Raw genomic sequence first — 22662 nt, forward strand, 5'->3', positions numbered from 1 at the left:
GTTTCTTTGCTTTAAAAAATTAAATGCATGGTGTGCAGCTGAGCGGACATTTTTGTAACTCCATGAAAAATATGGTCATAAAAATTTTTAATTGCATTGTTTTTTTCATGCTTTAACAGGAATAAAAACACTCAGGAACAAAAAATCTCGACTAAGGTTCTCATAATTCATGCATGAAAAGGTTAATTTCAGTGCAAAAAAAAAAAAAAAAAATTCAGATACTTAATTTCAGTGCAACAAAATTCATTGCTAGAAATTCAATGGCTTTTATAATTAAAAATCTGATGAGACAGATTTACTTCCATAGGCTGTGCTTGGGACCCAGAAAGATATTGGATTTAGTTTCATAACACAGCAACGGGACACGGGTGTTTTGTGCTGGGATTGGTCTAAATGGCATGATAGTTTTTTTTTTTTTTTTTTTTGCACAAATCCACCCCTATATGTTTGATCTCGCGCAAATACGCACCGATATTCCCACACTTGAAGGTATGGGAGTGATCGATCAGCAGCTGTGCAGAGGTGGACCTTTGAGAGAGAGAGAGAGAGAGAGAGGGGGGGGGGGAGGAGAAGGGAGGATAACACAGCCTTTTTGCATGCAAATTCTCTTACTTTGCACATGCTGTCCTCGGGAAAGTTAAAGGAGACTGGTGTGTTTGAAGGGGATGAAGGGCGCAGAGCAGAGTAGGAGGGCAGTTATTGGAGGCAGAGGGAGCTGATGGTCCTCTCTTCTCACCACTGAGGAATTCATGTGGAAGTGGGAGGCGCCCGAGAAGAGACAAACCCACACGACTGCTGCCCGAATTTGACAATTAACCTTGATGAACACAGATTGGTTTCACTTAACAGGCGCAGGTGCAGGTGCGTGGAGTTTCCAACACGGCGCAGCTGAGCGATTCCTGACTGGACACTGACGCATTTAATGTCAAACACAGAAAATAGGAATATAGGATATTGCAGCTGATTTTTTTTTTTTTTTTCCCGGGACAGGATGCACGTTGCAAAGGGAGCCCGTCTGATACTTCTATTCCTGCAGAATCTGAATTCAGGAGCTTTGTTAAATTGATTCGGAGACATTTTTTTTTTATAAATATATATCGGAATTTGACCGCTGTGTCATTGCTCATTCCAGTCCCAGCAGCTGAAAGGCATCTTCTCAGTGGAAGAGTCAAGCAGTGTGTGTTTGTGTGTGTGTGTGATTGTGGAGAGGTGGGGGGGGGGTGCAAAAACCGTCCGCTTCACTACTCTCCATCTGCGCCCCGGACGGCTTGAAATGAGGACCACATCCCGGATCTGTTTCGAGTGAAGAGGCAAGAAGAAGCGGGGCGGCAGTTTCTTCTTCTTCATCTCTCAAGGACGCACCAAAAAAAAAGTGGCCGCCGGCCGAGAGCTGCTGTACAAGCATGGAGCGGGACGACGGTGCCGGTGCCAGCGCGTCCAAAAAGACAATAATCGCCAAGATATTTAAAGTTCGCAAGAGGAGGGAAATGCTTTTCGTGCAGGTGTGCTTTATCTGCAGTGTCCTCTTCGTGGCGTGGAGCATGTCGGCGCTGTTGACCAAGACAGGTGAGTGGGGAGGAGGGGTGAGGGGGGAGAGAAAAGAAGAGAAGAGAAGACAGGCTGAGAGATCCACCGGGGCATATATATATAGAGAGAGATGAGGACGGAGTAGAAAGAGCAGCCCAGAAATCTGCAGTAGAATCATGCACCCTCATGCACATGGCTTAATTGTGATTATAGAGCTGCAGATAGTAGATCAGATATCAACCGTTAGGGCTTTTATGTCAAGGGCATGTGATCAAAGCATGTATATTGGTTTAGAGTCCTCACACACACACAACACATGCATCCATCTGTCCTAAATGCGTATATATGCAACGTCTGGAATTGTCAAATCAATTTATGTAGAAATGTGTAGTTTTGGATTAAAATGCAGCCAAAAAAAAAGGGTGTTTTTGGTGTTTCTGCCCAATCATTCAATCCAAAAAGTCAGCCGCACATGTTATGTGTTATCGACAGGTCACGTTTTTTAACCCAATATTGGAGTATTCACGCGTCTGTTTGTCCGTATATGCCGCAGTGTGCGCGCCGTGGCAGGGGCACGTTTTTAATTTGAGAGGCAGGCATATAATCACGGCACACGCACACCTAATTTCATGCGTGCACATAACAACGACACCCCCCCCCCCCACCACCACCACCATCCCCATCCCCAGATCGCGTTTTGTTTGCGCTTTTCTCCAAAAATCTGTCCTTTCTTGTGCCATGCGCATAGTATGTCACACTTCGCCGGAGCTTAGGATGTCGTGGTTAATACTGGTATCATGGAGCCTTTGCACACCATTGCACACAGTGGATCACCTCAATCACTCCAGAGCATCATCTGCTTCCAGGTTTCGCATGGCGATCGAGGGATGCTGAGTTTACGCAGGAGCCAGTGACTCCAATTAGGAGGAGGGGGGGAGAAAAAAAAAAAAAAAAAAAAAGATGTTGCAATATTCATAGGTGATGCTTGAGGTGTGCGCTGAACAGCCTATCGCTTAGGATTCATTTGACTAATCATGCGTGATGCGTGTGATGCCCCATGCAGGCGTACACACACATTCCAAACAACATGCCCTCCCATACACACGTTTTACCTCAGGCCCGTGCAAACATAACACGCAGAGCATCCCACGCGTTTCACATACAGTTATGTAATCTACCAACCAACCTTGGCATTTGGCTGGTGAAGAATGATATCTGACACACTGCTGGGATCAAAGGTTAACAAGACAAAACACAGCCTTAGGACACTGGTGTTCATTTGAAAGGGAACATTCAAGCCATTTTTGGTGAAACATTTTCTTGATCCTCACAGAAACTGAAGAGACTTAGAGCAGGATTTATGTGAAAGAGCAAAGCCAAACCCTGCCCTATAGTCCCAGACCCTGGTTTAGGACCTGTCCATCTGCAACCACTTATGCTCCAGAGCTGGAAGCAGATGTAAATTCACCATAACTAGTATGTATTCAGAGTTTTATTAATTACATTAAAAACAACAAGAGGCTTAAAAGATTATTCTGGAATGATATCATACATGTGAGTTCAAATCTCTTATCTCCAAAGGCAAGCTCTGGGAGACAAAGTAACCCCCCCCCACCCATTGCCCCAACCATCCCGTCACTAATGGCTTTCCTTTTTTTTTTTTTTTTTTTTTTTTCCTCATTTAATCAAGTTTGCCTGACCCACACAGTGATTGTCATGTGGGGTGTTGAACAGAAGGGGTTTCACGTGAATGTCAGCCACTGTCAACTATTGGACCAGCGGCAGCAGTGGTAACATTGGGATTCTCAAGGTTACATGCATGAGAAAAATAGAAATCCCCTCTGAATCCGTCCATAATCAGATCTGTCTAATTGAATAGCCATGGCCTTCTCATCTTTCAGCCATTGCGTCAGGAACAAGCAATTCTCACATCATGGTAAAACCTGTGGCCTGTGTTTGGCCACCCATTTGACTGATAGTAGTGTGGGGGGGGGGTGCTGATGTGCAGAGCAGTCCAGATGGATGGGATTTGATGTACTACTCCTGGGTTACATCTCCGTAAAGAGGGGTGGGGCGCAACATGCTGTCATGCATGCTGATCTGACTGTGTGCGTGTATGTGTGATGATGGAGCTCCGCATGGGGGAGTAGAACAGGTGTTTTCGACGCAGGGCAGGGCTCAGCTCTGACAGGTAGGTGTAGCAGGCTGATGGTGATGGCCGTGGGGTGCTACACACTGGGCTCGGGATTGCTTTTTTTTTTTTTCTTTTTTTTTTTGCAGCAAGGAGTCAGAGAGGTGGCACCACATAAGAGACTATGTTCATAGCATAGTGGGATTGATGAATGGTTGTCCTTGGTTCATCTCCCTCCTGAGCCCATAGCACAGGGCTGGAGGGTGACATTACCCTGCCCCTTTCTGCCTCTCCCTCAGCTACTGGGTACAGTCTGCTGGAGGATGGACACACTGCCCTGTTCCCCATTTAGTGCATTTCTTTGTTTCTTCTCCATAGTATCCATTTTTAATCCAAAAGTCATTCATTATGTGCCATGAAATTTAGTTTGGCCTTACATCATGCGTGGAGGATGCACTGTAACACACACAGTCTGGCTTCTGTCTTCACTCAGAAGTAAACACAAGCTCTAAACACCAATGCAAAACCATTTGAAGTATTGCTTTTGCATCAGATTTGCCCTTATACAGTCGCGGAAAAAATTATTAGACCATCAAAAGTCATCAAAAACAATGGTTATGCAGGAACAGTACAAAGACACTTTCAAGGATGATCACTTTGGCCAAAATACATAAACAGGCAACATTACAGATACCCATACACATACGGATGAGGAAACACTGAGAAAATGCGGTCAACATTCTTTGTTAAAGTGGTTGGATGGCACGTTTCCTGTGTATGAAGTCAAATATTTTTGTTTAAGTGCAGAAATTTCACTTAAAACATCTGGTCAAATGAGCAGCAACCACAATGGGAACACCTACAGGGTGTCCCATAAGTCTCCATACATAGGAGACATAATACATATGGTTCTAACAAGTATTTCTTTATATTTCTTCTTTATAGTTCTTCAGCAGTGGAGGACACGCATTGAAATGTGTTCCCGACAAAATGACAGTCATATAGAGCATATTATATAAATAAAAATGGTTTATGTCAAGAAACGTTTATTTTTCCTATGTATGGAGACTTATGGGACACCCTGTAGAAAACAGTGCACAAGCATCGAAACATGGATGGTATTTAACTGAACTTAAAATAAGTGTCTCCATCCACTGTCATTTGTCGCATTTCCATTGGACATACAGTTGCGGAAAAAATTATTAGACCATCAAAGTCATCAAAAAATGGTTATGTAATCAAGTACTAACTCCTGTGTGCATCATGTGACTAAAACAGACAGAAAAGAAAACATGGAATGCCTAAAAGCACTATTTTTGGCAGTACAATCCCATAGCTACTGATGTGAGAACTGTAGTGATTGTGGTTATTATCAAGAAAACATGGAAAATGGCTAGATATCAGCTCTGAAATTAAACTCTCATGATTATTTTTTGTTATTGTATTTGTCCAAACAAATGTACCTTTAGTTGTACCAGGCATTAAAGTGAGCAAGAAATTGAAGAAAACAAGGCATGGTCTAATAATTTTTTCCGCGACTGTAGATACACTATCTAGACTAGTGAAAACTGCAGAAGTTCTGAATGTCAAAATGCAACCATTTACATAAAACACAACATTTTATTGAAAATTTTGCACGACATTCAGAAAAACACTTCACAATGATGTCTGAACTGTTGTGTTTTTGTGATTGTTGTTTTGATCCATAGGGATACTACAGAAATGACACTATTTAACCTCCTGAGACCCAGCAATGTATTTAAAAAACTGTTGCATTGTGTTGTTTTAAATTATTTAATGTAAAAAAGCCAATTCTTGTACTTTTCTGGGTCTCAGGAGGTTAAATCAAAATCTTATTTGTGTATACATGAATGTTAACTGCTAATAATCTTTTTACTTTTAATTGTTCCACATATTAAATTTTCCAGCAGCTGTGTTTTACTTGAGGTTGAAAAAGTTTAGTGAACTCTACTGAAAAAAAAACAGGTTTTAAGCTCAGTTGCCTTAAAAACACCTTTAGACTTACACAAACTTTATTGATCCACAAGGGAAATTACTTGGTCACAATAGCTCAGTTGCATACAAAAAACTCTTGAAAAAACACTAGCAAAAAAAAAAGAAAAAAAGTGTGAAGAGCAATAAATAATATAAATAGACAGAATAGAATACACTAATAAAGCAGGAAAAAAATACAAGATTTGCATATGTACAAATCTACAGGAAATATATTCATGTTGAATCAAGATATTCCATCTATTACAACACTGAAATATTCGAGTCATGTAGTAGAAGAAGGCAGATGTAGCATGAGCCAGCAACATCTTGGCCACAACAGACTGCAGCCTCTATTCTTCCCTCAGTCTGTTAGATGTTCTGAAAAAACTGCATCTTCATTGTTTGTTTTTTTTTTTTTTCTTTTTAGATTCTTGGAAGGGAGAGTGCGGCACTCTGAAACACTCAAGTGTTCATAAACACCATTAACCTGCTTGGTCTTTCAGGAAATATTACCAGATTCTGTGATTTTTACAACAAAAAGATTCAGTGTTGCTGGGATTTCACACATAATCTATCCACGGAAATTGCATTAGGAGGTCTGTGACGCATATTGGAACAACACGCTATGTCTTTTTAAAAACATATTCGTCACTGGAACAGCTTGACAGGATCTCTTAAAATTGGGCTCATGCATTTTATTGTATTTGAGGATGAATTGAAAAGATTTTGGTGGCCAAAGGTCAAGGTTGGGGATTATGATGGATCCTTCACATCAATAGCATGACCAAAAATTTTATTATAAGGATTTTTATATTATAATTATCACGATAGATGTTAAATCATTATTTCTTTCTTAGTTTAGAGACAAAACCTTCAGAAATGTAGATGTAGAGTATTTAAAATAACTGAACTTAAAGGGGTCATATTTTGCTAAACCTACTTTTATTAGTCTTTGGTACATTTATTTGTATATTTGGACCCTAATAGTTCGAAAAGTTTGAAGTTGAACCTTCCAAGTGCTGCAAAGCTATCTTTATATTCATGTTGGCAAAAACTGAGTGGATTTCTGCAACCCATTTTCAATTCCCACTTAATTTGTTATGTCTATAACTAGTTACGTCACGACATTTGCACATATAAGGTCAAGACTTTGGACGAACATTTCTCCAAGTATGCCATAATTGTTTGTCAGCAGCAGATGTTGTAGTCCATACTGAAAATATGTCCAAACTTTGAGCCGATTACGTAAAGGGGCGGCTGTGGCTCAGGTGGGAGAGCGGGTCGTCTAATAACCGAAGGGTTGGCGCTTCGAATCCCGCTCTGTCCTAGTCAGTCTGTTGTGTCCTTGGGCAAGACACTTCACCATCTCTGCCTCCAGTGCCACCCACACTGGTGTATGAATGTTTGGTGGTGGTCGGAGGGGTCGTAGGCACAAACTGGCAGCCACGCTTCTGTCAGCCTGTCCCAGGGCAGCTGTGGCTACAAATGTAGTTTACCACCACCAGAGTGTGAATGTGAGAGCGAATGAATAATGGGTCAATAATGTAAAGCGCTTTGGGTGTCTAGAAAAGTGCTATATAAATCCAATCTATTATTATTATGATAATTATTATTATTATTATTACCTCCGCCAAGGAGGTTATGTTTTTGCCAGGGTTTGTTTGTTTGTCTGTCTGTCTGTCTGTTTGTTTGTCTGTCCATTAGTGTGCAACATAACTCAAAAAGTTATGGACAGATTTTGATGAAATTTTCAGGGTTTGTTGGAAATGGGATAAGGAAGAAATGATTAAATTTTGGTGGTAATCGGGGGTGGGAGGGCCCATGGGGGGGCCCATTTCCAACAAACCCTGAAAATTTCATCAAAATCTGTCCATAACTTTTTGAGTTATGTTGCACACTAACGGACAGACAGACAGACAAACAAACAAACCCTGGCAAAAACATAACCTCCTTGGCGTGGGGGGGCCCACGGGGGGGGCCACTGATCAGCCTTGGTGGAGGTCTGCGCCCTCCGAGTGCTTCTAGTTGTTATTGTTATTGAAGTGTTCAGTTGTTGGTTGAACGGGAAGGAGGAGCACAGTCAACAACCTGGAATGGGCGGGGCGTGAAGTGGCTCATTTGCATTTAAAGGGCCAGCGCTCAAAATGACCTTTCTGGTGTCATTACTCAGAAATAGGATTGAACATGGACCTGTGGAGTTGAATTAATGAAGAATTAAGACCCAAGCATAGCATTTACAGTTTATGTAGACCACAGATAAATGTTTTACAATGCATAATTCTATTTTAAAAAAAGCAAAATATCACTCCTTTAAAGTAAAAAAAAATATTATGATTGATACAAAAAACTATATTCCAATAATTATAGCCCCCTTGATCTCCAAGGAAAATAAGCATGACATAAAATTATACCCTGACGTCATACAGTGCAGGGATGCATTGGACGAGCAGATAGTGGTTTTAGTTTGCTGTACACTATGAATTTTTCATTCTTCATTTTATTTTCATCACTGCCGTACCATAGGAACATGATGTCGAAACGCTGTTTTGAAAAGCAAGCGGTGTTTTTACTACGTAGCAGGTTGCACACTATAAAAACCATCTGCTACTGTTTTATGCATACTGATGACTTCATATACAGTATGTGATTATTATTTTTGGGTCCAAGCAAACCTTGTCATAATCAAATCCTTCATTATAGAGATGAAATTGATGTTTTTTTTTATATTTAATGCCTTCCTCACGGTAGAATAAGCCACACACTTATCTAAAGGCCTAGTCACGCTAAAACCGAAACAGTGACAAAAAATTAAAAACAGTGATACATGTCATTGGTTGTACCATCCGGTGCTACTAAGCATGTTTGCAAATCAGTGTTCACGAGCCTAAATTGGAAGGTGTTTATTGTGAAGGGGGGGGAAACTGGGCAGGTTAGTAAAGAACAGGTTGGAGCGATGACTGGAGGGTTTGGTGTTCAGTTGGGGGAGCTGTGGGAAGCAGCTGCGGTCGCCTCCTGCACAATCTGTTAAACCAGTGCATGCTGATTTTTAAGCATGTCTAACTAGACTGGATTAACAACCTTTTAATGAAGACGTCTCGGTGTCAGAACAGGGACGATACTTTTCATGCCCAGCAGAGATGTCACTGGGAAAGTGTCAACAAGTTTGCAGGAGTAGTCATACAGTTGACAGTTAAGAGTTTGATGCTCAGCGTGAATATTAATTTGGCTTTATTCACAGTTTTGGACAGTACCGTTGTGCATTTGTTACTCAACAAGTACTCGCTGCCTGATTTCCTGCTGATACTGACTAATCATGGGGAGACGCTCACATGGTTGGAGAAAACAAAGAAAGGGATCATGTGAGCCCTCGGCAAAGTAGAAAATCTTAACCTGCCGTGAAAGAAGAACTGAAAGCCAGACCTATTAAAAAGAAGTGACTAATTTAAACAAAGGTCACGATTCTTCATGGGTTTTTCAAGCAATTTGCTCATGATTTCCCATATAGCAATGCGGTTTCCTCATCTTCCTGTTTCCTGAGTTGAGACTGTCTTTTTTTTTTTTTTTTTTTTTTCCCCCAATTCAGAATCACACATGTACAGCAGAAATATGGTTTAAAATGCAGCTCTGCTTGTTGGCTTGATTTTTTTTTTTTCCATAATAGATTTGAGACTGCAGTTTTTTTTGTCCTCATTACAGAGGCTTAAGAGCAGTTTAATGAAAAATGAAACTTGTACACTCCTCCTCCCACTCTCCCACCTAAAACATAATGGCACGGCAGCTGCATTTTGATGTGTTATTGCCATAGCCAGATGAAAATGTCATATCTACATGAATAAAACTTTTAAGGGATTAAAAAAAAAAAAAAAAAAGCAACCTTATTTGGATTAATGACGACGATCCCGGATGTTTTCGGGGAAGAAACATACTGCGGAAGCGGCCATGTTAGATTTGATTAGAGTTTTTTTTTTTTTTTTAATTTTATTTCCAAAATGGAGCTTCTTTGCAGCATAATTAAAGATTTGTCCAAGGGATTTGTTCTTTTAAAAAAACAACAAGCATGTTAATGTTGAAGGCTTGCGTATTTTGATAATGATGTTTACGGTGAATGTATTATGAGCTGAGTTGTTTGTGTTTTCTTCCAGGCCATGGGATGATAGTGGAGGGCCATCCGGACCGTGAACATTGGGGAAGACGGTTAATGGCTTCAACGCCAGAAAATGCAACAGAGAAGAACTGTTCAGAGCCAGGTATGTTGATTTCTGCAAAAGAAGTTGCACTAAACCATTGTATTTGCCTTAAGTAATAAGTAATTTTCTGCACCAGATGTGGTCAAGATCCTGTGATAAGTCAGGCCAGAGCAGATTCAGTTTTTATTTCTGACTATTAAACCATGCCACAAAATACACATTTCAGTTCATTTTATTTATTTATTTATTTATTTAGACAGGGACAATGCACAATATACATTAACCTGAAAAAAGGAGAGATATAGTGTGCCAGGTTGTAGCACTAGTGCTAATTTCTACCTGCAGTCCCTGGGCAGGCTGATGTTATCATTAATAAAAACTAAAACATACAAAAAACAGTAAAAAATGTACAGGTTTGGTTTGAGAGTAGCTGTTTTTTCACCGTGCGGGAGAATGTGTGATAGTTTGTCATTGTTAGTAGTTCTGTTGGTAATGTATTCCACTGTCGCACTTGATCCTTAACAGATTTGTTTAACTTTGTGCCACAACTCACACCCTACTATTTTCTAAACAGGGCCTGACTAAATGAGTCTGAAGACAGTTTTATACATAAGTATTTGTTTATGAGGATATAATAGTCAGAACTGGAAAAAAAAAAAAAAAATGCAATATAGAATCAGTACGCTGCAGTAATTCACCTCCTCGTTGGGTTTTTATCGTCTTGACTTAGTTTAGGCACTTGAACTGTAATGAGCACAGAAAAGGCTATTAAAAGGGTCAAGCATCGATTGTTACAGCATCTTTGGTCCACATATAGGAAGCAGCATTCTCTATAATTAAACTGGAGTCTGTCCTGAGCGTATCACTAACACTGCTGACATCTGCATCAGGCTGCAAAAAACATGAATGCCCTGCTTTTCATGACATTATTGATTGAAAACGAGGCACAGGTAATGAGAGAAGTGGCAAGAAACGCTGTTTGTTTGTGTCATTTGCTTTTCATTTCCATGTCATTTGAATGCTTTCAGGCTGACATTTTGTACAATCATTGCGCATGACTAAGGAAGGGGGAAACAAACATGCTATTCTTTTAACCCGGGTTATGAGATTTGTTTTTTTGTTCATTTTATAATGTGCTTCTTTTTGGTGTTTTTACTTTCATAGAGCACATGCGTGTATTATGAAATGCTTGCGCCTAATGTGTTGAGTCACAAAGGGGACACGTAGATGGAAATGAGACCTTTAGAAGAGTTTTTCAGCTCTGAGATGTATTATTCTGCTAAATGGGGTACACCTCAAGGTTGGGTTTTGTATTACTATTTATACTTGGTGAGCGCACACAGGATGAAACCAGGGCAGAGACAGTTTAGGATGTAATTTGAAGTGTTAAATTTACAGCTTTTTGTGCCATCACAAGTGACACAGTAAGGACCAACTGCCTATTACTTCATTACTGGACACAGCAGGTAAAAACCCTTCGGGGAGGATTAGTAAAATCGCCTGCGTCACAGCCCATTCTTTTTTTTATATCTAAAAATTTAAAATGAAGCTATTTAATTGCCCTGACTTTGAACTATAACGTGAACGTAACATGTCTGTTTAAAAACAACCTTTTTTCCCCCCTAAAGTCACAGTAGGGTCCTTCTGAAATAAGTGCCAAATGACAAGATTACGTGCTGGAAATTTTCTTCCTAATCCTCCAGGATTATCCTTTTTTTTTTTTCCCATTCAAATGTCTTCTGCATCAGAGGCACCAGACTGTACTTCACATTCCACACATTTACTCGTGGGCTCTAGTCTCCATCCACTTAGCCACCACCATTTTGCCTCAAGGTGCGATGTGATCATATGACTATTCTTACGTCTTCATCTTGTGAATAATCCTTTTGATCAGCTGCATGAATACAAGTCATGCTGTGCAGGACAATAACAGTGGAGTAAAAAAAAGTATCTCAGTGTGGAGGAGTCTGTGCAGAATATTAGCAGTATTTTTGAAATGTGATAGGATGCAGATTCAACCTTTGACTTACTTTGACTACATTTGATTTTTTTTTTTTAATCACCAACATTAGGAGTGATATGTAATATTGGGTTTCCAATCTCTCAACAGCAGGGGAAAGTCATGTACCAGAACGCACTGGCAGCTACCAAAACTGTATCACTCACTAAAGAAATTGGTGCGATCAGGTTCATACGGTCTACTGAAAATATGAAGATTTCCTTTTCTTTTTTATTAGACGGATTGTTGCCAAAACATGTAAAGGTAAAAAACCCTTTTTCTATCTGTCTGTCAAAAAGAAAAGGAAATCTTTCCACTAAAAAAATATTGTAGTGTAATGCTCATTGATTACACATTTTCTTCAAACAAAACCTCATAGCCAGTTACTTTAACCCCTGATCCAAATAACACTGTTACCATCTTATGATGCCTTTTAACAACAGGCAAAGGGACTACAGATAGAAAACTAGCTCTCAACTATCTCAAGAGTGTTTACATTGTGGAAATGTTGATTAATGTACACCAGTGTTTTTCAACCATGGAATTCAAATAGGGTCGCCTAAAATTTCTCGTATCACTGTTATTTATTCATTAAGTGGGGACTGTGGATGAAAATTCGCACTGATGCTAACTCCGGCATATTTACATGATCATAATGGAAATGGAATGTGTAAATGCGTTCATTAATATGCACTGTCCCACCTAAATAAAGATGCATACTATTAAAAAAAATAAAATTATTTGTTAATGATTCAATATACTTTATATTTCATTATGATTAAAACACCACACACTTTTCTTAATAAAAATCAAGTTCCAATAAAATGCAGGATATAATATCTGAGAGGGCATAGATAGATAGATAGATAGATAGATAGATATCTTGATTGACCTGATCATGTGATGCTTCAACGTGCCCGGACACAGTTGCAGTCAGAAAACCAAACAGAAAATGGAAAGATTTCTTCACCCGCCTGGCCACGCTAAGACACCTCCAAGAGAAACTGAGAAGCAGACACCAAAAAGGTGCATTATATACATTATATAGCCTGAATGTCGTCTAAAATGAATGTTTATTCGCAACATAGTATAGCAAACTATTACATGATCAAAAAAATAATAATTTTAGCAAAGAAATGTCTCTGTTTTGAATGTCTGGGGTCACCACAAATTTGTAAAGTTAAAATGGGGTCATGAGCCAAAAAAGGTTGGGAACCACTGACGTACACTGTCCCTTCCAAATAAACAATAAAATGAAAAGCCTTCACATGCTGCATCAGCTGATAGTTTACATTATACCTCTGTTAGCTTAGCTCTGTTTTTACACAGAAAACAGCCACTGTAAAACCACAGCTCACCTCCATTTTCGGTATGGTTTGTGTTAATATTTGCATTAAAGATCTGTTTGGAATTGTCTAAACAAGGTCAGAACAGTCACAGTTTAGTCTGAACCATGGATAAACAAATCTTGAACTTAGCCAAGATAATTTTATACCTTCGTAAGCTTCGTTATGAAACTCACCTGTGTGGAAAAAAAAACTGATTTCTTCTTTTTTTTTTTTTCCATAACCTGAATTTAAGCGACACCAAGTGACAAGGAAACTTATGTATAGTAATAGATAATTTTTACATTAAGTCGTCATAATTGGGGGGTGTTGGGGGTAAGGATATATGGCATGTAATGTACAAAACAAACAAAATGTATGACTGACCAGGTAGTATAAATCAATGTCCTGATTTCTATATTAAACTCTATTAGAGCTGTGTCCAGTGCTGAAAACAACAACAGTGCTTCTAGATTTTAGAACTATGTCACTTTCTTTGTCTCTAAAAGTTGCTTCTTAACGGCCCCCATTCCATGTCTTATGTGACAGACTGACTCACTACTTTCTCTAGCGGTCACATTAATTCCCTGACCCACTGGTATGAATTCAGTTATCTCTAAAATCCCAATACTGTGGCATCTTTGGCTTAAGATCACTCTAGTGACACTTTTAGGTAATTTTTTTTTTATGTTTGAAAGTCGAAAACACTACATAAAGTCCCATTTAATCACAAATTTGTTAATTGAACTAAAGTATTTACATGGCCAATACATGCTTATCTAACTCCCAGCAGGATTCGGCAAAAGCTAGTGCACCACTTTTCATAAAACTTAGAAGGGTAAGACATGGATGAAGGATGAATTTCTTGCATTTTGGAACAGATTGATATAGATTCATAGAAATGGGCATAGGCTGAAATTATTAGAGTCTTAGACCAATCTAGAATTTGTAGAATGGAAAAGACTTCTATTTTCATGAAAAACAATTAACCACAAATTAGTTGTTTTTCCATTGACCCTCAAATTGCGCAAATATAACTTGCGTATAAAAATGTACCTAATGGAAAAACAACAATTTTGCCAAAAGTCTCATTTTTCAATTAAAAGTTTTTGCGCTGGAAAGAGGTGGTTTTTTAGCTGTAGCGCAAATGGTATATCACGCAAAATTGCAATGGAAAGACCTTTTTTTCGCAACTACAGTCAGGTGAATTGAAAACCCGGATGTTGACGGACGTTACAACAAGCAAAGAAGAAGAAACATATCGCGGTATGTGTGGACACAACAGGAAACCCAATCATTTTTTAATTTAGTACGAGATAGCGGGGTAATATATAACACTGGGTTACAAAAAAATGTTTTTGCAAGTTGTCTAGGTTTTTTCAACTGAATTAGGACCATTTTGCACCGCTAAATCCAAAAATGACATCTGTTTTTCCCAATCAGGTCAGGTTTTTTTGCTAATTTGATTTTGAAAAATTTGATCTTCTCACAAAATTGATTACATTTTTGTGACTTTATCAGTTGATTTTTTTATATACTGTAGTTCTCACCCAAAATAGGTTTTAAGAGAAAAAAAAATCATTTGATCACTTGATTCCTGTTAGGTACAATGGTGTATTCACCGCAGATGTAGCAGAATACGTCAGGTTTATTTTTGCAAGGTCTTCTAGTCGAAGCCATTTCATTCACCTGTAATATTAAAAAAAAACATTAATCATAAATTGGCAAAAGTAAAATCTTCAGAACTCGTTTATTGCAAGAAATATGAAAGAATTTTGTATCATATGATGTGAAAATGCCCATAAATGTAAGCAAAAATGTTAAAAAGCCAATATGTAGCATAGTTCAGAAAGTTGACCTGATTGAGCAAAATTAATGTGATTTTTGGATTCAGCACACCAAAATTATCCTAAATCAGCTCAAAAAACTTAAACAATACATTTGTTGTTGACCAGTGTAATAATAATAATGAATATATCTGTAAATCAACACCATATTTACGTTCGTCGCCATGTTTATGGAATGACTTCTTTTGTCATCTCGCGATAATAAACAAATCATCGCATTTGTGATTTAATGGCAAAACCGACATTACACACTGCTGTTTTTTCTACATTTAGTAAATATCGGTAAAGCTTTGCGCAGATGTCCAATGGAAAAGCGACTATTGATGACTTGTAGTTATGGTTACAGCAGTTAACTAACTAGTGGCACCAACTGATGAAAAGGAGGGGAAAAAAGGATCATAATCTGTAGAACCTGACAGAACATCTCAGATCATCTCTACTATTGCAAAGTAGTTATTACAATGTATAGGTGTACGATGTAATCCAATGAACTAGTTCCTCCCCAAAAAATGTGATGACCAGTGTATCTGTGTTGGACCAGTGATTGCGCGGACCCCCCACAGGGAAAAGCCCTATCTGTAGCTGGAACCCTGCTGGATCAGATGTGAGTTATTATCGGAGTCCTTTTTGTTTTATGCTGAGTGTGTACAACATCTGAAGCGGCGTTTAATTAGGCAGCGTTTGTGGGCTGCATAGATTACACTGAGCCCACTTTGGTCTCGGTGCGTCTTCCTCATCATTTCAGTGATCAGCAAGGGAGCACTTTCACGGGTTCACTGGGTGCTAATGTTGTTTTGTTTGTCCTGAGACTTTGCACCGCTAAGGCAGCCATTCATCACAAGTGCCTCTTTTATTGGCCATTCAGTAATAACTCCTGGAAAACACAAGGTGCTGTCCACTGTTTTGTGCGCTCCGGGTTGATTACAGTCCGTACTTGCAATTTGCAAGACTATCTGCAGGACTAAATCACATTGCAAGGGGTTGACGAAACCTTCTGTTTTTTTTTTTTCTTTTCTCCCTAAAATCATCACATACAGACCTTGAGTCTCGCCACCTCTTGAAATATATTCCCTCAGTGCTATTCCAATGACAAATGGAACAAATGTACTTGCAGTCCTTCACCTAAATTGGCTGCAATAACTCAAGATCAAAAGTAATGGCTGTTTTATTTCAGGATTCAAATGTTTTACGAGCTGTTCCAGACTGTGTAAGGAACATAATCAAAGCTCAGTTTGCTGGGAAAAGAACACAGAATATTTGCGTATACTGGTTTTCCCCCTTCATGTTGATCCAACTGATGCCAACTGTAGAGTGTAGAAAATTACAGAGGGGGTGGTTCACCATAGCTAATGTTCTGTAGGAGGAATAATTTGTTTAGTAAAGATGCAGCTAATACCATATATCGAACTCCCACTTGAACAGTGTAATTGGCCATCTAAAACTAGGCCGTAGTGAAAAAGCAGAAGTGAACAACAAAGCGAAGGTTTTAGCTTGGCTTGCTTTGTACTTTGACTTAATCTGACAGGATTTGATTATAGTGGTTTTAGATATGACACTAATCTGCTCATGGGCAGCGGGCACACATGTTGCATGTTGTAAAGCATGTGAATCGGTGGAAGGTAAGGAGAAAATGCGCTCGTCAGACTGTCAGTTGAACTGTCACTGGCGCAAATCTTCCAGTAGAGTTTCAGGAATTAAAAGAAAATTGGAGTAGAGTGTGTGTGTGTGTGTGTGTGGGGGGGGGTAGACCGTAAAGTTTTTCATAGGGGACCAGGCGGCAAATTTGGCGGAAACACGATGGAGGAACGCTGCCAATGAGTAGCAGGCAGTCCACGTTGGAATGCAGGTTCGTCAGCTCCAGGGAAACACCAGAAGGAGGCTTTTTAAAAGGGAATTACACAAACCGGGATTATGCCGCTGCGCATAATGGAAACTGACCTCGCTTTGCTTCACTCTTGCATGCCAGCAGTGAAACAATGAAGCGGAGTGAGGACGGAGGGTGGGGGGTTGCAGGCACGAGCACCTGCACACAGCACTTTCCGCAGTGTGCAGTTCAAACACGCCTGACCTCTTTATGTATTTATTCATTCACATTCTGTTCCGCTTCAGATTTGCTGCCTTTTTTTTTTTTTTTTTTTTTTTGTAACTCATACATTTTCATTCTGCTCTACTTTTGGTCACTCGAGTACTTTTCATTAAAACAGAGACCAGAAAGCAAAAAAAAAAAAATGAGTGGAAGTCATAGCAGCAATGGGGAGATCAGTTCTGGCTTTTGTTGTCTGTTTGTTTGTTTGTTTGCGATCCATACCTCACCCCCCGAGGGAGCCGTTTATCTGTTTTCCCCCTATACACAGCTGAATACATACGTTTCGCAGCAGTGTCCCCTTTAAGTTACTGAAGCAGGAGCTTTCTGGTCCATCAAACTGGCCTCTTTCCACCCTGAAAACTCCCTCCCGTACATGTAAAAGCTTGACGGTATTCCATGCTAAAAGTAGAATGTATGTGAGGGTGTTCATGCAGGTGAAATTGCATGTGTTAAGCGCTTACGTGACCATGTGAGAGCAGCTGTATGTGAACAAAACAAAGAGGATAATCATGTCAACGCATGTGTGTTTTAGGTTAATCGAGCTCAATACTTTCCAGTACTTATCCTTCCTGTGTGACCCGTAGATTTTTTTCTTTTTTTTTTTTTTTCTTTCTCCCCCACAAGGCGACTCGTGATGATGCCGTCATGTGCGCAAGAGTGGCTCGTGTCACTTGTAGTCGAATCATGCTGCTCACTGATGTCTGCTGAAGCAAGCTAATTATCTAATGGGCTAATAATGACCCAGAGGAATCATTCTCCTCCTAAGAGTCTCTCGACTGCTGAACTGAAGTGTGCCAGTTGTATTCAGGTAATGACCTAGCTGGTGTTTGGGTCGGTGACAGAAGGTAGCACCAGGCACGCCGCCAACACGTCGTCCTGCCCGCGTCAAATGATCGTGTTACTATTTTTTTCATCAGTTTTTGTCTGCTGAATGAGTGCTTCTATGAAACTGGTCCCTAAAAACAGGACACAGAGGTTGAAAATTCAAATCGGATGTAGACTAATATTTTGAAGCAGGTTTGGAAGCACTTTGGGTCTATTTTAAAAAGAAATACTTCAGATAAAACACATTTTTATATACAGTATATAAGGCAGGGGTGTCAAACTCAGTTTAGTTCAGGGGCCTCATTCAGCCCAATATGATCTCAAGCGGGCCGCACCATTAAAAAAATAACAGTGAAGAAAAGGAAAATTAAATTCTGATAATGTTAACATCTACAAAACTCTGAATAACATGAACAACTGGAAACGTCTTAAGAAAAACAAATGCAGTTTTAACAATATTATGCCTCAGATTATCGGTTTATTCTGTTTATGCATTTGGCAGACGCTTCTCAATCAATCAAATCACTCAGTCAATCAAATTTTATTTATATAGTGCCAGATCACAACAAAAAAGTTATCTAATGACACTTTACATATAGAGTTGGTCAAAACCAGACTCTAAGCCAATTTACAGAAACCCAACAGAATCATTTATCATTTATCATTTCCACATGTGCGTTAAAACTTGCATTACAATTCCAAATGAACGAAACATTTAATAACAGGCAGAATATTGGTACAATTGCATTTACTTATCTTAAGACATTTCAGGTTTTTCACTTTTTTTTGTAAAATAAGTTTTTTAATATAAACATTTTCATGTAATTTTACTTTTTTTTTTTTACACTAAAACAAAGATGAAATTTGATGTTTCCATTATTTGTAGGTTTAGTATGATAGTATTTTACTGGTCTGTCCCACTTGATATCTATTTGGTTTGTATGTGGAATCTCAATTAAAATGATTTTGACATCCTGGATTGTTAATATCTTCAGTGTAATTTTTGTATTTCACAAATCCACCCAACGGGCCAGATTGGATCTTTTAGCGGGCCGGATTTGGCCCCCGGGCCGCATGTTTGACACCTGTGATATAAGGTTACTCTTGGAATGTCATAGGTTACAAATTGCCAGTTAACCTGTAAAAATGTCATAATTATTGTAAATATTCTAATTACTGAACAAAACAATATAACACTGTTTCCTAATGTCTTTCCCAAATGTAGGGTCACAACCACAGATGAGTCATAGAGCTGTTTTTATTATGCAAGTAAAATAAACGGTAATAATAGGTGAAGTCATTTTTCTGATTAAAGTACTAGATGAGTGTTCTCTAGAAAATGAAAACGACGTAAAATGTAACAACAAGAAAACATGTCACTGATATACAATGCAACACTGATGTACATAGACAAAATTCAAACCAGACGTCGACTAATGTTATGAAGCAAGTTTGGAAGCACTTTGGGTCTATTTTAAAAACAAATATTTATTGAGCTAAAGGTATAGGTGCCGTATGCATGGTTTGTATAATTGATAGCAATTTCAGTTCTGTTATTAATTAGTGATTGGTAATTTTGTAATTTAATTGCATTTAAAAAGGTGTTACATGATTGTAATTTAATATTTGCGTTGTTATTTGCACAGTCATGGCATTTTGGTTATTTCATGCCAATGTACTGACAAGTTGCTAATGATAAAATAAGAGCCTGTAGCTTTAAGAAGGTCCAGTGAGCTGGGGGGTGCTACGTGCCTGGGGGGTATACGGCATTAGAGCCGAGAGTAGCTCACGGTTTTTCTGACCGTGTTCGTGCTGTGTGGATGAGTTCATATATGTTTGGCCGTGTTTGGACAGAAAACATAGGCAGTGGATTCTTGTATGGATTTGCTTTTTATTTTTCATATTTTGTTCAATAACTGTGAGAAGACAAACTTTTGTGGAGGACGCACTTTTTACAACACAAGTCACTTATGACACTTATTTTCTGTAAAATATGACACTTACTGTTGACAAATAATGGATAAATCCCAGCACAAATTCTCAGACCTCCTCAGTTTCAGATACACATAATGTCATTTCTTAGTCTCTGCTTAAATCTTTTGTCTTTTTTAGATGAATTCACACATCTGCACGTCTATTATTATGTTTATTTGACTCAAGCAAAAATGGACCTGATAATCTCCGGTGGAAGGTTTTATTGGAAAACCTACAAAAAGAGAAACTATTTTTCAGATAGAGCTGTTTTTATAATGCAAGTAAAATAAATGATAATAGCAGTCATTTTTCTGATTAAAATACAAGATGAGTGTTCTCTCTGTAACAAGAAAACATGTCACGATATATAATACATGACCTAAAAAATGCAACACAATATAAAATGAGACTTGTATAAGTTAGCATTTGATTTGTTTGTTACATAGTTGGTGGTTCATTCATTATTTTGTTTTATTTTGATGGTGGGAGAATAAAGTATAGGGGTGCTTCTATGAAACAGGACATGGGGGCTAAAAATTCAAACAAGATAGAGACTAATGTTATGAAGCAAGTTTGGAAGCACTTTGGGTCTATTATAAAAATAAACAATTTTTCAGATAAAACACACTTTTAGATTATTTTTATTCAAGAATATGCATGCAACACGGTAAAAAAGGACAAAATTTACGCGCTACTATTTTTTCCAATATCTTTTTATTCTCTCACAGGTACATTTTGGTAATTGAACAAATTATGCAAGGCAGAGCGTTTCACAAAAATGACCGCCGTTTCAAAATCCCTCACAATTTATATGTATTTAAATAGGCAGGTTCCGCATGTAACGTGAGTGGACACGATGGGTTACATGCGAAACCTGGAATGAGACTGCTGATTCATGAAAAACCCACGTATCTGGATTAGAAAAACCACTAGGATCCTCAAATTTATCAGTGTCTATTTATATCGGTATATAAGACCATTTCAAGCCATGTTTTCAAGATCAAATGCACTGACACCTAGGTAGCTTTTCATGTCTCAATTTTAGGCCTATTTTTATTAAAAATTCATTAATTTTGGGATGGCTCAGAGCAAGAGTTTAATTTTTTTTTGCATTTATCTGAGGTCATCGTTAGGTACATCCTGAGGGGAAATGTCTACATTTACCTTTTTTATTATTGGGTCTAAATAGCTGGAAACTGCCAGATACCAAAATGTACCCAGTTTCATAGAAGCACCCATATCTGTAGATTGTACAGTATATTTTTGCATTAGAGTGTGATATGCTGTATCGGAGGAAAAACTGGGGATTTTTGCCTGTACCACCACACGAGTGTTAGTCAAACACTGGCCTGCTTTATGTCGTGTCCTGCCAGTCCTGCTCTCTCCGGGACAACAGACGGTACTGATACTGAGCTCCATTATGTAACACTGCCGTAATATCTGGAATATTACCAGATTATGGAATAATAATTGAACAAATGTAAAGAATGGATAGCATGCTGCGGCTTTAATACGTCATTAAATTAAGGTTATCTGAGGGGATTCTTTTACATTAAGTCGAGCTGAAAGCTGTGGAGCGTGACAGGTCTGGGCAGTAATACAAGATGTTTTTCATTTATTCACTTTTTCACATCTCAAAACCGATTTCTAGATTGCTCCCCTGCTACAAATCAAGCGAACTATATCGTACCCTTGTAGCGCATAAAGTAAAGCAGACCTCTGATGAAACTGGACCTTTCTAACCACAATTTAGGCAATGGTGTCCTTCAAAGCATTTTAACGTGGACTGTGGCAGCACCGCTTTCCCATAAAATCCTCCCCAACACTTCTTGCAAGGACTCTGTGGACTTGTAATTACTTCTGGGGTTGATAAGATGTGAGGAAGAAGAGGTGGGGGGGGGTGGGGAGACAGATGAACAAAAGTGTTGCCAGTAATTTCTTGCATAAGCGGCAGTCAGGTGTCCAAAGAGAGAGAATCTAGGGTTTATTTATAGATTTGTAGCTCAGCTTCTGTAGAGGACTTGTTTTTTTTTTGGTTTTTTTTCCATTTGCATCCTCTTGACGTGCCAGTCCAGGCGTCGCTCACTCTCTCTCATTCCCTCCCAAACAGACAGCGCTCCCATGTAAACACAAGAACAGCAGGATAGATAAAAGTTTGAGTTGTCGTTTCAGATTTGCACAATCACCAAACTTTGTAGAGCAGGGTGCGTTTATTTAGAACAGACTGGTTGGAGCCGAACATGTTAGAAATATTTACCTGGAGATTTAACTTGTCTAGTCTAATTATTAGGAAGTACACACTGTTTGGCTTCCTGAGATAAAATATGATTTTAGATCAGGTTTTGAGTGATTAATAATCAATGATGAAACCTGAATATTAGCGCAAACGCTGTCCAGATTGTCATTCCTCAATTTTCGTCAGTTACACTAGACTTATTGCTGTCATATCTGCTAAGCCTGCTACTGCAATACGAAGGGATTTATTCAACCTATAAGATTTTCTCATCCTTGTCCTTTTGGGAAACTTGGAGTTTTGTGTCTGGAGCTGGTCATTTGATAAAAACTCTCGAAATTTTTAAGCTAACAGTAGCTAATGTTGCATGTTGTTACCATAAAGAAGACAAACTGGTCTCCAAACTATGGTTATGGATGTAGACTACCGAGACAGTAAGGTGGTAATTTAAAGTACATTACGATCTTTTCACAAATTGTAGATAAATCAAGCAATCAGTACATGTAAATTCTTTCATGTTTCATCCTTCACCT

At 38.7% G+C, this 22662-nt stretch overlaps 1 protein-coding gene across 2 annotated transcripts in view; it reads left to right on the forward strand.

The window, feature by feature from the left end:
- Positions 1-592: 592 nt before the first annotated feature.
- The window catches only part of slc24a4b (solute carrier family 24 member 4b), a 70321-nt gene continuing 48251 nt past the window's right edge, over positions 593-22662 (forward strand). For both annotated transcript variants that reach the window (XM_030127887.1, XM_030127889.1), the window contains exons 1-2: positions 593-1566; positions 9796-9900. In XM_030127887.1, the coding sequence (XP_029983747.1) occupies positions 1404-1566; positions 9796-9900 (268 nt within the window). In that variant the 5' untranslated portion in view covers positions 593-1403. The remainder of the gene's footprint in view (positions 1567-9795; positions 9901-22662) is intronic.

The sequence above is a fragment of the Sphaeramia orbicularis genome, chromosome 24, assembly GCF_902148855.1.
Source record: "Sphaeramia orbicularis chromosome 24, fSphaOr1.1, whole genome shotgun sequence".
Taxonomy (NCBI): domain Eukaryota; kingdom Metazoa; phylum Chordata; class Actinopteri; order Kurtiformes; family Apogonidae; genus Sphaeramia; species Sphaeramia orbicularis.